The sequence below is a fragment of the Chelonia mydas genome, chromosome 11 (genome assembly GCF_015237465.2).
Source record: "Chelonia mydas isolate rCheMyd1 chromosome 11, rCheMyd1.pri.v2, whole genome shotgun sequence".
Taxonomy (NCBI): domain Eukaryota; kingdom Metazoa; phylum Chordata; order Testudines; family Cheloniidae; genus Chelonia; species Chelonia mydas.
In genome coordinates this window covers 62,660,161-62,677,604 of record NC_051251.2, presented here as the reverse complement: position 1 = coordinate 62,677,604, position 17,444 = coordinate 62,660,161, and the positions used below count along the sequence as shown (strand labels likewise).

Below are 17,444 nucleotides of genomic sequence, written 5' to 3'. Positions count from 1 at the left end.
CTGGCCATTGCAACAAATACCATCAGAACATTTCACCGCACCAAGTAATGTTACGTAATGGTGGGAGAATATGTAGTCCCCCTCCATGGACTTCTGTGTAAGAAAGGATAGAAGTTCTGTGTAGTGCCATGATTAGTAAGGAATAGCCAAGCATTTATAGCATTGGCCAGCATCTTTGCAAATCCCTGTTACAGGCCCAGATTCTTGCAATCAGACTTGTGCGGGTTGACCTAACACCTGCAAGGAGCTGCCTTGAAGTCGCTTGGCTCTGTCCACCTGTGTGGATCTGATTTCAAGATGCAGGCATCTATGCGCTGTAATGCTTGGACACAGTGAGACTGAGCTAACAGCCCTGTAATGACTTCCTTGCATTTTGTTCGGTCACATGATCACTGTAGCAGTTCTTTCAGGACTAAGTTATTGGAATTTGGTCCAGGGAACATCAGTTCATCTAAAGATGCAAAGGGCAGCATGTTATTCCTGAAACCCTTTTAATATTTGCCCAGCAAGACCTGAGAAAAAATCAGGGCAGGCCTGATGTATTGATATTTATGACCCCGAGGGAGACCTGAATTTGATTTCTGGTGCTGTTCTCTTGCCCCACTGCAGAAGCAGGCAGTGCATGCTACTCCCGGGGAAGAGGGAGTGTTTTTGTTCCTCGGCAGTCAACATCGATCTCAGTGGGTTGCATAAAGAGCAGTATAGTCTGCGAAGTCGCATGCACTCTTCTGCGAGAAGGGAGGGGTAGCCGTGATGCGGTTCTCCAAGGGTGTATGAAGGGACTGCTCAAGGCTCCAACATTGCAGAAGATCCCTTAGGATGAGAGTTGAGCCCAAATCCCCCAGGAATATAAAATAACTTACTGACCACGAGCAGAAAAATTGACCCCCAGAGAGAGAGACTCACTGAGTCTCTGACTCTTAGGCATGTACCCAGAATGGCTTGCATAGAAGTCTGATTTTGTTCTTCTATTCTGTCTTCTTCAAAGCAACACGTCTCTCTTGTTGTTTACTTTTTGTGGATCCCAACAAGGCCTGTTGTATTTGTCCAAGGCACTACAAAAGCATCTGAGGAGAGGAGCATATATATATATATATATAATTGAGGGTGGTTTGAAAAGGGGGTGTTGTTTCAGATGCGTATGAGAAAAGCCCTCTCTTCTAACACAGGTGCTGCGTGTTGCCGTTACAAAATACAGCTGCAGCGGATCCAGATTCCAGTCATAGAATCTGTATGCTGGCGAGATGGGGGTTTGGGTGGAGGGGCATACAGGGAGAGGGAAGAGGGAAATTTTGTTTCATTAATCCAAATTTTAGGTTATGTTGTAGCCAGGATGTGAGCTGTATTTGAAAGTTTAATTGGTGAGATGTTACAGTTGGTAGCTTCTGATATGTATAAGTTAGGTTTGACTTTCAGAGTTCAGTTCAAGTTCACGGCTCACTCTTGGTTCACTGTTGAGCTGCTGTCCCCGTCAGTTACTAGATGGTGTTCAAGTTGTGGGGCACTTGCTTATGCAGGCCGCTGAGCCATTTCACTGGCTGCTATATTTTCCTGAATTTTAACATTATGTGAAAGCTCCCACACCATGGGAATCACGGATATTTGTAGTATCACAGCTAGAAAGAGACAGTAAATACGGCTGCAACGGTTCCTTGCACTAGACAACGCCTCAATCATCGATTGCCTTTATCAGTGAACAGTACAGCTTAGAAATTAGTACAGAATTGGCTGTGGTGTCAATGCGCGGTGTGTAAAGCAGGGCTGATGTTTCAGAGCATTGCGAATCTCTCGGGATACAGGCTGCCACGTTTAGTAGTGTGCTCTGGGCCAAGTGTGATCAGGAGCACCTGCAAACCCAAAATTACATTAACCAATTATGGGAAACAACCCACAAGCACTTATCAATGATTCCCGGTCTTAGGTCTCTGCCTCATGGACTTGGAGAAGGTAGAAAGATGTTCTAATTGTTAAATACAAATGTGTATCTACTGACAAATCCGTGTCCGTATATTCTCCAAATTCTGTATGCCAGGAGATGGTCTCACGAAAACATTGTCAAGAGGAATCACTTGGCTGGGAGTTTTAAGCCAGCAGCCATTCATGTTTTTGATGTATGCTGGTAAATTAGATTTCAGTATGAAGGAAGGAGCAATGTGCCTGAAGTATTCCCACAGGGATCTGCTTTTCTGTCATGGTTGGAACATCTTTCCTAGTGAGCTGAAGTGTGGTCAGTCAGTTGATATTGGTAACTATTGGTAGGTTACTTTCATTTGTAAATATGGCTTGGTACTCTGGGCTGCTGAAAATCATAGAATCATAGAATCTCAGAGTTGGAAGGGACCTCAGGAGATCATCTAGTCCAACCCCCTGCTCAAAGCAGGACCAATCCCCAATTTTTGCCCCAGATCCCAAATGGCCCCCTCAAGGATTGAACTCACAACCCTTGGTTTAGCAGGCCAATGCTCAAACCACTGAGCTATCCCTCCCCCCAAATCATCTTTTGTATTCTAAGGTACAGTGGGCCCGATTCTGATCTCTCAGCTGTTTTGCCCTAGGGAACTCACTCGCTTTTGGTGGAGTAACTCTTTTACATCACTGCAGTGCGAACTCAGCATCAGCCCCAGTCGGTGTCCCAAGAGTTTCTGTGGCAGTGCTAAATTGGCATATGCATTGGAGGCAAACAGAAGCATCCTCTAGCCCTGCTCCTGCATGGAGCCGGCGTAGCAGTGGGCAGCCATGTTTGCCTGCACTAAATAAGAGTTCTTCTGAGTACAGTGGTGTTGCGTTCAGCCTGCTGTTGGGGCAGAAAGCACAGGTGCATTTGTGAGAGAAGCTGAGAAATGGGCTCTCAAGGTTGGCATCGTTGGGGGAGCAAACAGAGCAATTTGTGAAGGACTTTGGAGTCCTTAGGGATCAAAGAGAAGACCAATAGTCCTGGACTTGGATTGTGTGACTGCCGCTCACACTCCCAAATAAGTGCAGTAAGCTCTTCGGGCCAGGGACCCTCTTTCTAGACTGTGGTTGTGCCCTACTAGCACAGTGGGGCCCTGGTCTGGGGTTGCCGCAGTCCAAATAATAAATCAGAGTAACAGGAAATTTCTTTCCACTCTGTTTTGGGGGGAACTGAGAGCTTTTTGTTAATTTCACAAATGATCCTCATCTGAGCATATTGCTGAGTTACAAAGCATTTGACAAATGAATTTGTTTTAATTTTGAAATCTGTAATCCTTTTTTTTCCCCGCCTCCGTTAATGACCTTTGGATAGCAAGAGCAGGTGCGGTCGGCTCCTCTGTAATCCGGCAGGCATCCATTTCAACCGCAGTGCCTGATAAGTTTTGTCACTTCCCCGAGTGCTGGGGAGAATTATCAAGAGGGGGAAGGGAGTGGCACTGAATGAACACAAAATTACACTCATCATCAATCATTAGCCTCTAGCAACTTCCAGAGAATTGTAAATCACTGACTAACCAGGGAGAATTAGCTTGATAAAATCACCATTAGTGTCAGTTTGGAATTATTTAAAGTTTTAAAGGGCATGGCTGTTTTCTCTCTCTCTCTCTCTCTCTCATTTGTATCTGTGCAGATGTGTAATATAAGTGTGTGTGTGCATGCATGTGTACATGACCCTCTCCAGCAAAAGCACATGCTTAACTTGAAGCATGTGAGAACTCCCACTGAAGTCAATGGGACATCAAGCTTAAGTGCTTTGTTGGATACGGGTTGTAATTCTCTCTCTCTCTCTCTCTCTCTCTCTCTCTCTCTCTCTCTCTCTCTCTCTCTCTCTGAGAGTAAGAGAGGCGGATCTTGGGGCAAAGTAACATCATCCTTAGCGGGAGCGTGGGGCACACCCTCATCTGGTGTAAATTGTTGTAGCTCCATTGACATAAGTGAAACTGACAATTTACACCAGATGAGGATGTGCCCCTGTAAGTCTTCCCTGGTCCTCTTCCCAGCCATGTGGCAGGTGAAAGTTGGACAAAGTTTTATACCCACCCTTTAAAGTGCAGTCAGGAGCTGAGAGGCACATGAGGAAATGGCTATTTGTGCCTGGACTTCCCCCAGTGGTGCCAACTCCATTATTCACAAATCATGAGCTGGCTCTAAAAACCATCTGATTGGCTTGTTTTTAAATAAATGTATAGTTTTTCTTATTTGCCTCCTGGTTTCTCAGCCATTAGGGTGCCACTCGCTTCCCATTTTCAAGCTTTTCTCCACAATCTTGGGGATTAGAAACTTACTCCTTTTCACATGAAACCTGAGACTCCCACACAATCACCTGCCTCCAGCAGCTGGGGATTAAAGAAAACACCAAATATCACAAGATTTGTGGTGAAATCATGAAAACTGACCACACCTCTACATTTAAAAAATGAATTTCCTTAAGGACTCATATTGTGTTCTTGTCTTCATTATTTAATACACCCACTTCATCTAAAATTATTTATCTCTATCCCTTTTCTTATTTGGCTACAAAGCTGCAGCTACCAAGCCCATGACGTGTTCGTCCCTGCAGCTGGCTATTTGCACTGAAAAGATGAGAGTTTAAAATTGCTTAGCTCTCCATAATTATTGTAATGTTACACGGCTCTTACATTAACATACTGCACAGCAGTACCTAATTCAGAATTAGTGTGTTGATGTCATTGTCTCTGAATGGTTAAATAACAGACCACTCATTTTGCTGGAACGAGGGAGTCTTCTAAATTTAAAAAGAGAAAAACACTGTTGTAATGGAGGGTGAGACCAGAAGGGACCATTACAATCCTGTAGTCTGAGCTGCTGCATAACGCAGGCCGAAGAATAACACCCAATAACTTTCTGTGTTCCCTTTGTACTTGGTTGAATATCTTAGTTTTCTTCTGTGGTAGAAGTGGACAGCAGTTTTATTCTTCGCAGAACAGCTGGCCACTGCAGTGGAATTCCAGTGAGAAAATGTCATAATTCCATTGTTCCAAGCTCTGAAATATGCATTAGTAGAAGTGGAGACAATCACTTCGAGCATGCAAACTAAAGCAGAAAACTTGCGTTTTATAAAAGAGCAATGGGAGAACACAATCTCTCTATAACAGATAAATATACCTATTCCCTAATGAGCCTTGGCGTTGACACCTAACAAGATGAACACTCATCATGGTAATAATTAACATTAACGGAGCAGAAATCCTAGGGCAGATCCTCAGCAGATATACATGGGTTCTTTGATTTCAATTGAGCTGCGTCCGTTTTTTACAGCAGCTGAGAATCTTGACCCGTGTGTAGTGCCTTTTGCTTCCTATTATTATTATTATTTATTCATTCTTTCATTATTATTTATTTGTATTATCATAGCTCTAGTCATGGACCAAGACCCTCTTTTGCTGGACAAACACAGAACAGAAAGACAGGCCTGCCCCAAAGAGCCTGTAATCTCAGCATTAGACAAGAGACAACAGGTGGATACAGACAGACTGGGGAGCACAAGGAAACAATGAGACCCTATTGGTCAGCATGACAGGCTGTGCTCTCAGCACACCACAGCCTAACTATTGTCAAGTTGTGTGTAGGTACCACGACAAAGGAGAGCCGTGAGCAGGAAACTGAAGGAGAAGCAGATGTTTACGGAGAGCTCCTCCCAAGCATGCAGGGCAGCATGGGAGAAAGCACAAAGGTGCTTGTTGGACAAGTGGACAATGGAAGCTGGTGTAAAGGGCCAGTCGGAACCAGGAGTTGACCTTTCCCTACTGAATGAGAGAGAGGTCAGGAAGGGCCTTGAAAATGTAGACAAGTAGCTTGTGTTTGATATGATGAAGAGGGAGCGAGTGAAAGAATGTAAAGAGAGAGGTGATGTGGTCAAAGCAATGGGCTAGGAAAATAACCATGAATGGCCCTGAGTGGGAAAAGATTGCATTTGTCAAGGCCAGAGACCAGGAGGTTGCTGTGTTCGAGACATGAGATGATGAGAGCCTGGACAAGAGTCTGAGCTATGTGGGTGGATAGGAAAGGTTGAGTCTTAGGGATGTGAAGCAGAAAAAAAAATCTGCAAGACTTAGATGTGAGGAAAGGCCTAAGCTACCAGAACTTTCCCAGCAAGCGTTTGCTGTCCACATCTCCTGTTCTAATCAGTTGCATGCGATTGGTCATCATGTGTCTTTCATTAACAGAACTAATTGGTGTTTGCAGGTGTGAGAGCTGTGGCGCTGTCTTCCACTCTGAGTGCAAAGTGAAGTCCGTCCCGTGTCCCAGGTGTGTGCGCAAAGAGCTGCAGAAGAAGCAGAAGTCCTTCTGGAGGAGACTGAATATGGACGAGAGCCTGGAAGAGTCTTGCACCATGTTTGAGCTATCCTACCAGAACACATGACTTCCCTTAGGCACTGGCTGACAGGAAGAGATCCTCTTCTACAGTCACCAATTCAAGCAGCTTCTTAGCTATTCAGGCAGCGACCTGATTGCAAAGACTTTGCCTGACCTTCATCCTAATTATCGCTTAGCACTGGCCAAAAGAGCCATGAAACCTGGATGGCTTTAGAATGTCAACAGCCAAATTGCATTTTGCGGTGAAGTTGAACCACTAGATCTCATGAAAAATGTGGCTTGCTTGAAATGTTTTCGGTCAAGCTCATTAATTATCAACCTTTGTTTTCCACCTCAGGAGATTTTCCTCAAGGCAGAAAAGATTTTCTGCCACAACCACATCGCTGTTATTTTTGTTGTTGTTCGGTCAGAAACAGTGAATCATCTGCTTGTTTAAGTCTATTATTTTTATTAGTCTTGGCTGAGGCTCTGGTGAAGTGTTTTTCAGGAACCGAGAAAGTAGCAATGGTACCATGCCCACCTGTTTCCTCTGATGCAGATGCATGGATCATTTTTCTAATGGCTTTGGGCTTTTTTTTTTTTCCTCCACCCAAAGAAAAAAGAGCTTTTCATGTCAGATTTTATTCAGGATGTTTTCAAACGTAAGAACGAGGAGAATTCCTTTAGGTGTGTGTCTATATTTATAGCCATCCCAGCAGAATACTATATAATCAACAGAGGACTGATTGCTATTTTTGGCTGGGGTGGCAATACCATTCTTGCCCTGTTATTGGAGCATCATACCTTCTGCCTGCTGCTACTGTCTACGTGGGCCTCTCTTAATGGGATGTTAGTTCAAATCCGTGTCCCATTCACATTCATAGCCATTTTAAACCACCAGATCATTTTGTTTTTTAGATCACCTTATATTAATGAGCAGTGCTTTATCCATAGGAGTGATAAACATGCTTCCCTTACCTGAATCTGCTAGAGCTACAGGAAAAGATCTCTTCTGCCTTTAATATATATATATATATATATATGTGTGTGTGTGTGTGTATAGTGTGTGTGTGTGCGTGCGTGTGCGCGCACGCAAAATTTCCCTAATCATGAAACATATTTAATCTTTTTCCTGTACCCTTCTTGTGCATTTTGTGTGCTGCACTGGCCCCTGGCAGCATTATGCAGGTCCAGGGGGACTTTGGTATTTCAGTAGGAACTTACCAAGGGAAAGGGCAGTTCTGCCCCACATACCTGGAATATGGGGAAACATGAAACACAGTAAGTCATGTCTTCTGTGCAAAGAGAATGTGTGATCGATTTGATTGGGAAAACGTGTATGTTTCACCACTGACAATGTCTTTCACCCCAGTGAGTCTTTGAGATCGTCTTCACTTGAATCCATTAAGTATCTTAAGTTTTTCTCCGATCTCTACAGCAGTATGTATATTACATACATATGTACTCATGTGTATATTTATAGAAAGCAAGTACAGCATCAGGAGAAAAGTTCACAGACTTTTTGTGTGCATGTGTATTTATTTATTGCTCCTCTCTAGCAGGTTTGCTAAATGGCAGGCCACCAACCTATGCTTCTCAGATAATCGCCTAGCCAGTGAGCTTCCCTCCTCCCTGCCACTCAGGTTTGACTCAGATGCCCCTCCATCATGATGGAGGGGTGGCAGGGCCAAATATGAGTGAGTGGCGTTGCAACCTGGCCCACGGGGTCACAGCGCCACTGAACTTATAACAGAGGGGAAGCTGCCCTGAAATCTGCTGCCCTGGGCAGCTGCCAAGCGTCCCTATAGCTAGAGTGGTCTCTGTGCCTGGCCTAGAAACCTCGTATGGTAGCTGTTGTATTTAAGGGAGCAACCAGAGCCCTTATCATCAGAACTTTGCATTAATCGCTGGAATGGTATAAATAAAAGAGAAGGGGGTATAATACTTATAGGAAGTGATTGGCAGGCTAAAGATGTATCCTCTCGTCTATTCAAACACTGGTCTTTCTGTTTCCCAACCTTTGGAGGGTGGGGAAATAGCTGAACCTGAGCTTTGTCAAATGAATAAACATCTATTATCCATATACGTGTTCATTTGGAAAAGCTTAGGGTTGGTGGGGTGTGTAGGGGGGTAACTATGCTTCCATAGCTTTTAGTTGGTTTTCATTTTAATGAAGATAATGCTGTCTGGTTGCCCGACCGCGTAGTGAATTGGGTTTGGCCAAGGGAAGCATAGAGATTCCCTTGTTTAATGTACTTGCTCTCTGAAAATGAGCCACGCATCCTTTCCACTGCACGACCCCTCCTCCCAGCTCAATGGACTATACATGAAATGCTTTGCTTTCTAATATGGTTCCTAGAGCGTGCTCCGGGGGAGTCCTGCCTGGCTCCTCCGAGAAGAATTCCCTGCTCCATCATTTCGTGCTCACACACAAATGCAAACACGTGGGGAGCTATTCTGGAATTACAGTCACACAAACAGGAAATGGCTACACAAACAATCCGGCCCCACAGCGTGTTTTCTGCGTGTGTCCGTTAGACCAGTCATGGGACAAAGCCACCAGCCTGGAAGTGAACCTGATGTGGCTGGTGCAATTTTGAATTAATTTCAGACCTAAGGGCAGGTCACGCAAAAAATGCCAGTTGCTGTTTCCAGAGCATAACCCATTAGAACACATGATCATTTACAGTGATGTTTCGCTGCCAGGCATTCGAGTGCATTTGCACACCTTGTATGAGAGCAGAGTCGCTTTTCAGACTTCATATGTTAACTTATTTGACATGTGCAACATCCAAAATGTACCAGTGCTTTGCTGGATATTTTGGGCCAAATTCTGGCATAGTCCCATTGGAGTTATTCTGGATTGACAAGAGTATTACTGAGAGCAGAACTTGGCCTCTTAACTTGAAGATGTACAGCAAAATGGAAGAGCAAGCCTGATGTAAAGAGCAGATCTGGAGCGGCTGCCATCACCCTGACAGCAAACTACACTCGCACATCACATTGAGTAAGAGCTGCTGCCAATACCAAAGGTTTATGTGAAGTGCTGTCGTACAGCAGTGTTCGAAGGGAGCCAGTTCCTGGAATGGAGCCACATTCGCACCAGTGGAACGATAGACTTGACTTCTCGTAGTGTGGAAGAAGCTTTCTTCTCGGGGGAAGTGTTGCTCCTTTCTCCATAAGGAGTTAAACCCAGTTCTATGTCAGCATGCCTAGCAAAGTGCATGAGAGGTTGTCCTTCCAGCAGACTCACTGATGAAGCACGATGAAGCACCCAGTCCTGACTACGGGAGGAGTAGAATTGGGTCCGTATTAACTTTCAGCACCACAAGGCAAAAGCATAACTTTAAAATTCTATTAGTAAAAAAACAAAACTGTTCCTCTACTAAGTATACGCTGGCATCCACTGAAAAGGGGCCGATTTTCTGCAACAACCCCCTGTCTACACAGGAAGCAATCTGTGATGATGCATGACTTCCAACAAAATCTCCCAATCCAGGGACGTCTTTGTTTTGGAGAGAGGGGGGGTTTCTCTGTAGTCTCTGCTGTAGCAACATAGCTATTGGCCATTGATCCAGGAGAACAATTCGTTGCCCGTTCTGCCTGGCTCCTTAGACATCTTACACACAGATGGGACTGCCACCTGCTCCTTGGTTGGCATAGACCACCAACTGGAAAAGGACACGGGATCGTTCCCTGAAAAGAAAATCCCTTCTCCCTGGAGTGTAACTCCTATATTTGTGCTCACAAAATTTGTGCGGAAACTTTTCATTGTGAATCAGAAGTAAAATGCCCTGACTTGTCTGCAACACAAGGGAAACACTCTCTCTGCTGCAGGGGGGAGGGTTATAGAAGATGCTCATGATGATCCATGCAATTACCACTGTTATAAGCTTGTACAGAACTAATAGTCACCGTAGATCTAGCGTGCTTTAATGAAACAGCTAGATTATAGCCTGATCCTTATGACTACTTAGAATACTTTGAATCTTAGTTTAGTTAGCGTGAGACTATTTTTAAACTTGTAGAGTTTGAAAAAAAAAAAATGTATGCAATTCTCTCCCCCCGCCTTATGGAGTAAAGACATAGCTAGAAAATGAAAGCTGCAGCTTTTTTATGTTGTCAACCACTTGAATGAAATTTCCCAAATCTTGCTGGTCTTGAGTGGGTGCACTTGAATCAGTGGGCATCCTAATTTCTGCTGTGCAAAGTGCATTTGTCCAAGCATCAGGTTTGGTTTTCACTGGTGTCTGTTAACAGTTTCGCTCCTGTGACCTTAAGTTTTTCGTGCTGTTGTCACATATGAGAAACAAGGGATTTCCCAATGGATGGGTTTCACCAGTTGTTGCGGGGAGATCTTTGGGCCTGATCTACAACATTTTTTTTTCTCTTACACGCGTCTGCGCCCTTCCTGCTTTTTGTCAGTCTCAGCTGATGAGAGTTGATTTCTCCATCACATGACACAGTGTCCAGACTGGCACATACCGGTCCAGTCTCATTTCTTGGATGCCGGAAGCTCGCAATTGGGTTGGCTTCTGAACTATTTGAGCTAAGGCTCTTTTGGCGAGAACTCCGGCCCTGATTACCACTTCGGGAGTGGAGACCGAGAGAGCTGCTGGTGGCCAGTCTTTCTCTTAATATTTAATATCAGTAGCTGTGTACATTCTAATGTATTGTAATGGGAACCCTCGTTAAAATTAAATGGGGAACCTGAGAGCTTTTCGTTTGCTTTCTCCCTGTGGAACAAAACCTGTTTTTGGGAAGGTCATGTCCAGATTGCAGCTGACTGTTGGTACCTATAGAAGGGATTTAATGGACTAATCATTACAATCTTAGCTCTTGTGCTCTGCTGCCCTGCTGAAAGCACTCTCTCTCTCTCTCTCTCTCTTTGTCTCTCTCTTTGTCTTCCTGAGCTCTCCAGCCAGACTTCCAGCTTCGTAGCTTATTGTATAGCTATTGAACCAGTGGAGTCTGGTGGTTCCATCTTCATAATTTGCCTTTCGATTCTCCCTCCCCAGTAGGAGTGCCTTACAGTACTGTATATTAGGGTCTTTGTTCCTGTGTCATGGTTCCTGATGGAAGCTGCTATTTGATTAATTTGTAGATCTCAACTAAATCTCCTGTTAACCTTCCCTTGCGCCCCATCCCACCCCCGCAGGATCCTCACAGACAGGATATACCAGCTCTGCATACACCAAGCTCTATGTAAACCTTTCACTTTTGCTTAACTTGGTGCCTTAATTTCCAAAAGTGAAGGATCTCTGTCAGAAATGCGCTGTCACAATTAAAAAACACTTTGGATTGGAGCTGTCAACCCTGCCTCACTTCGGCATCCACTTTACCAAGAACTGTAACAATGAGGTTTCGTAACTGCCTGCACTTTGGATGGGGATGTTTTGTTCGGGGAGGTAACTCACTGTTTATTACCTGTGATCAGGAGAATTCCATTAGCAGGCTTCTCTTCACGAGGCAATTAGGTGGTGTTAGAACATGAGCTTGAGGAGTCGTGTTGACCAACACCTCTTTGTAGTGTAGACCAGGACAAGTCATGTTTAACATTGTGCCAGCCGGTCTTTCTGGAACCAAGACCAGGTGACACAATGTCACACATGACAGCCCGTCTATGCTGATTGATTGACGTTATCCTAGAAAGGCAGTTCAACTGCTTAAGTCTGGCAAATAAGCAGTAAGCCCTACCAGTGTGTGCGCCAGCCTGGGGAAAAGCCTGGCCACCTGGTGTGTCCTTTTAAGCCCATTATCTAAACCGCTAGCAGGAATCCCATTTAAAAATGGCATTCTTGTCCCTGTAGTTGAGCAGAGGGGCTGTCACATCCTAAGATCACATATTGACTTAAAGTGCTGGTCTCCCCTCAGTCCCTAAGGAAGGGCAGTCACCCACATCACAGAGCCACCACACATTCTGGCCCAATCAGGAATCTCAAGAGAAACCCAGGACAAGAAAGCCAGAGTCATCGCTGGCCGGAACCAATGTGTATTAGGGCAGTGGTTTTCAAACTTTTTTTCTGGAGACCCAGTTGAAGAAAATTGTTGATGTCTGCGACCCAACGGAGCTGGGGATGAGGGGTTTGGGGTGTGGGAGGGGCTCAGGACTGGGGCAGAGGGTTGGGGTGAGGGCTGCGGGGTGCGGACAGGAATGAGGGGTTCGAGATGTGGGAGGGGGCTCTGGGCTGAGGCAGGGGATTGGGGTGCAGGAGGGGGTCAGGGCTCTGGGCTGGTGGTGCAGGTTCTGGGGTGGGACTGGGGATGAGGGGCTTGGGGTACAGGAAGGGGATCCAGGTTTTGGGGCGGCTCAGGGCTGGGGCAGGGCATTGGGGCGTGGGCTTACCTCGGGCGGCTCCTGGTCAGCAGTGTCAGAACAGGTAGGAACTAGGTTGCCTTAGCCGGGCAGCACTGCCGACGGGACTTTGAATGGCCAGGTCGGCAGTGCTGACCAGAGCCGCCACGACCCAGTGCCTTCCATTCCGAGACCAGTACTGGGTTGCGACCCGCAGTTTGAAAACCACTGTCTTAGGGTGGTGGCTTGATTCAGTTTAGCTTCAGGTCTTATCTAACCGCAGGTTTACGCTGGTTTAACAAAAGGTATGATTTCAGACCGATTCTAGTGACGTTGGTGCAAAAGGCTGTGCAGATACTCAAACCAGTTTAAATCTGGCTTATGCCAAATTTGCTTAAGTCAATCCTTTACCTTCTTACACAAAGCCAAAATAAGAAACTTATGAAAAGAATTGAGAGCATTTACACAGGGCTCTGCACCAGTTCAACTAAATCAGTTTCAAAACCAATTTAAGTTAAACCAAGGCAACTTTCTTGGGTAGACAAGACCTAAGAAAAGCCAGTGTGGGGAGGCTCCTATAGTTTGCATTAGCCTGAACCCACTCCCTCCATGATCTCCAAATTTACCCACAGTACTTAAGAGCCGTGGATTTTATCGATGGTGATGTCCCTTGAGTTTGTACGGCCTTGTTCATGGACAGTCATCATGGTCTAGCTGCTAACCTAAACCTCGCCTAGGTTTAGGCGGCCTTGTTCTTGGACAGTCATTGTTGTCTAGTCATCGTTAGTCTAGCTGCTAACCTTTTGTGTTTTTACTTTTGACAAGGATTTTTTTTTAATTATCTGCAACTGTTGAGTCAATATCCTTAATTTATGATCAACAAAGTTAATGTTACCATTTAAGCTCAGTGAGTTGAATTATATGTTGACAATGTACCTAGGTGAGGGTTATTTGTGACATAATTTCAGAGCACCAGTCCCTTGTGTATAAAGCTAAATCTAAATAAATGGTATAAAAAAAAGTCTTCTTGGCACCATTTTTTCTTTTATTGAAACACTGCGGCACGAATAGGGCGATTGGGTGATTGTTCAGGCCTTAAAGCTAATCTACCTTCAAACCCTAGCCCACTGGGGAAAGTCCTCTAGATTCTAGCTAATAATAATATTTTTCTCTTCTTGGGTCGGATCCAATGCCATGTCTGCAATACAGAGACTATACCAGCATAGCTATGGCACCGTCTCTATGCTGGCATAACCCAATAGTTTAGATGCAGTCTATGCCAAAGGAAGTGTTTTTTCCATCGCTGTAGGAACACCACCTCCCTTCACGATGGTAGCCAGGGCGACAGAAGCATTCTTCCATCAACCCTAGCCACATCTATACTGGAGGTTAGGTTGCTATAGCTGCATCACTGAGGGGTGTGGATTTTTCACACTCCAGAATGACGTAGCTATGTCAATCTAAATTTTAAGTGTAGACTTGGCCTAAAGCTCATCGAAGTCAATGAATTTCACTGGGCTTTGAGCTTTAGTCCCTCCCATCTGAGGATCTCAAAGCACTTTACAAACGATTAATGACTGGATTTTCTGAGGTGATGAGCACCTACCACTCCTTTTGCAATTAATGAGAGCGGTGGCTGCTCAGCAACTTTGAAAACCAGGCCATAAATCTCTCACTGCCACCGTGAAGTAGAAAGACCATGTCACCCACTACTGAAATGCAGCCACCTCTGGCTTGTCTGCCTTACAGAATGTTGCCATGTTCAAAGACCATTGCCAAGAAGTCTTAGCTGACAGTGATTGAGTAGTCAGTATAGGCAAGGGGAAATAGTGTTCACCACTGAGTCAGCTGGTGTCATGATCAGAGCCCGTCCTCACCTGTTCCTTACTTCTGTAGTCTTTTCCTGTGGGAGAGCAGGCCTCATGGAGAAACAAAGAGCAAGATTTTGGAAAGGGGTGGCAGGATACTTCAGTCCAAGGGTTTGTCAGAACTTGGTAGCGCACTGATCTTTCATCTTTGGAGACCTGGGTTCAAATCTTGATTTAGGTGACAAGTGAGAACAAAGGTGATGATCGCATTGGTGTGCATCACAGAGTACAATGAGCTGTCTCTGGCCAGGAGGCACCCCTGGAATTGCCTCCGCTGTTCTGCATCAGCAAGAATATGATGACTAAGCATTTCTCAAATTTTAAAAGACAACATACATAAAAATGCCCCGTCCCTGGCTTTGTGGCCAATGACAATGTTTTAATTTGCTGTGTTATGCTGAAGTGCACTTGGGTTCATTTCTGTAAATATAATGTTTAAAAATCTATGAGGGCAAAGTTAAATAAACTAGATCAGCCTTGGAGAGGTGTGGGAATTTGAAACAAACAAGGTGGAAGCCCGAAGCACTTAAATCCCATTATGATGTCATGGGACTTAGGTGCTCGAGCATCCTTAGGCTCAGTAGCGAGGCCGGGAATTTAATGGATATTCAACTACCCTGTCACCTCTAGATGTGGTCCCTCCAGGTCAAGGTTAAGGCAAGTTAACCTTGTGGGGAAGTTTTTAGTGCCACTGTCTCTGCTCTATCAGGTCTGTGCATCCGTGCCCCAGGGATGGGAAGCCAAAGCTTCTTGCCAGCACTAAATCCACTATTTAAAATACAGGAAGAAAAAGATGATTGGAAAATGGACAAGAAGGGAAGTGCTTCTAAATGTCTATGGGTGACTCTTGTGTTGTCACGTCTTAGACCAGAGTGATTCCTCCCCCACCCCTTCCCACCCAACCCTAAAAAAAAATTCAATCAGGAGTGTAAATCCTCTACTCTTCAGGTGCCTTTGGACTTCATCCCCCTGATGAAACCAGCTGTGATAAAGAGCAACGAGTTAATGTTTGACTGAAACCAGAGGAGCCACACGGTGTAACCATGTTCCTGATAAGACCTCCTCTTACCTCCTTATTTGCCTTACAAGGTGAGTGAGTTGTGTTTCTACATCTTCTTTCCCCCATCTCGCCTTTTCAGTCAATAGGATTAGACACAGCAGGAAGTTTTGGCTCATCTCTAGGCATCAGTGGGAAGCAGAAAGCCTGATGGTTGGGAAGCAGCTTTTTCCATCGTGCGCCTTTTCATTTTATGAGCGTTTAAATGAAGTGAGCTGTAGTTCACGAAAGCTTATGCTCAGATAAATTTGTTAGTCTCTAAGGTGCCACAAGTCCTCCTCGTTCTTTTTAAATGAACCAAGCTGCCCAAAAATATATTCCATCCGCTGCACGAGGGACCTTGATTTCAGTTTAGGTCAATAACCTCATAGCTGTGATTTTTCTGCCCCTCCCACCCTGTGGTGCATAGTAAACACTTTGGAACTGCCTCCTTGCAGTAAAGTATAACTACTGCAATAAAATCTTACCTTGAAGGCCCTTGTTTTCCTTGCAGATGGAGTGAGAATGTACTTAACTGCTACTTATATTAACCCGCTCTGTTAACTGCTCAGCGGGGCTGAGCTTTACCTTCTTCAGCCCAGGCATGGAAGGATGTAGAAATGCCCTGTTGGGATCCGGTGAACTCTCCGGGCCCCACGGGAACCAGGTGCCGAGTGCTAGTTGAGATCAGCAAGCTAGGGGCAGTGTACCTCTCCCCTCCCAGTGTGCTGTCAGTGAGGGTGATGTGGGCCATAAATCAGAGAGGACCTCGCGGGGAATAAGGCTGAATAAACCCCTGCCCCAGCCACCCTTCTGCATTGTTTTCCTCCTGGTGGGTTCATTTATATCCCTCATCCTGAGGGCACACCCATTGCTAGAGGCCCCTCTGGGAGCACCATCACAGGCAGAGCACCCCGTCGCTATATCTCTGACGTCCAATCCGCTGGGAGAAACCAGATGTTCAGGACATTTTTGCCCTTTCACGCCCTATTTGCTCTACAGCAGAGTCAGCTGGACCAACTCAAGATTCTTTGTAGTCCCAGCCCCCTGCTCACAAGCCACAGTGGAGGAATCACCTTATAACCACTTACGTCACCTGAGCATACTAATCTACCCAGAAACACTTTTCCTCATTCAAAATTCACCCTTTCCGTGCCTAGGGCCCAATGATTCGGCATTGGGTTGCGTAGGAGAAATGATCCCAGCACTGTGCTCCAAGTCTGCTTCGGCACCTTGTGATAGTCATTTGCGACCAGTGCGAAGCGGGTGTCGCAGGCTACCAAACAAGAACACACCGGTGTAAATGACTTCCCAAGGCTCAGGGCAGTGGAGAATTGGGCCCTTCTTCTCTAGTAGTCTCTTCATATCGGAATTGAAAGCGTCCTCCTGAAATGTGAATTGGTCGTGCCCAACTTCCCTGCGTTACCAAGGAAGTCAGACTAGATAGATGGTCACAATGGTCCCTTCTGGCCTTGGAGTCTATGAACTTTAATAATCTTTCAATTACTCATTTTTTAACAGGCAGTCCACATAGCGAAATTAGAATGTAACCTTTCTACCAGCTGTACGTGGCCACAGCAAGGGCCAGGTTCAATGAGTCTACGGGAACCTTTCTAAAATAAAAGTAACGTATGGCTTGTGCCCCACCAGAGCCAGACCCGAGCTCTAGGGAACTAACATTTTACCTCCCTCGTCAGCTTCCCTGCTCGCTTGGCATAAACAGTACAACATAAATAGGGCCCTGCCAAATTCACAGCCATGAAAAATGCATCACGGACCATGAAATCTGATCTCCCCCTGTGAAATCTGGTCTTGTGTGCGCTTTTACCATCTACTATACAGATTTCACAGGGGAGACCAGTGTTTCTCAAACTGGGGGTCCTGACCCAAAAGGGAGTTAGAACAAGATTATTTTAGGAGGGGGGTCGCGGTATTGCCGCCCTTTACTTCTGTGCTGCCTTCAGAGCTGGGCGGC

At 45.3% G+C, this 17,444-nt stretch overlaps 1 protein-coding gene across 3 annotated transcripts in view; it reads left to right on the top strand.

Annotated features, from left to right (window-relative positions):
• The window catches only part of PLEKHM3 (pleckstrin homology domain containing M3), a 132,935-nt gene extending 115,969 nt beyond the window's left edge, over positions 1–16,966 (top strand). For 2 of the 3 annotated variants that reach the window (XM_027834050.3, XM_007071828.4), the window contains one exon: positions 6,160–9,744. In XM_027834050.3, the coding sequence (XP_027689851.2) occupies positions 6,160–6,337 (178 nt within the window). In that variant the 3' untranslated portion in view covers positions 6,338–9,744. Of the gene's footprint in view, positions 1–6,159; positions 9,745–15,381 lie in introns of those variants that run through there. The other variant, XM_037911888.2, reaches the window with a different exon arrangement.
• The last annotated feature ends 478 nt before the right edge of the window (positions 16,967–17,444 follow it).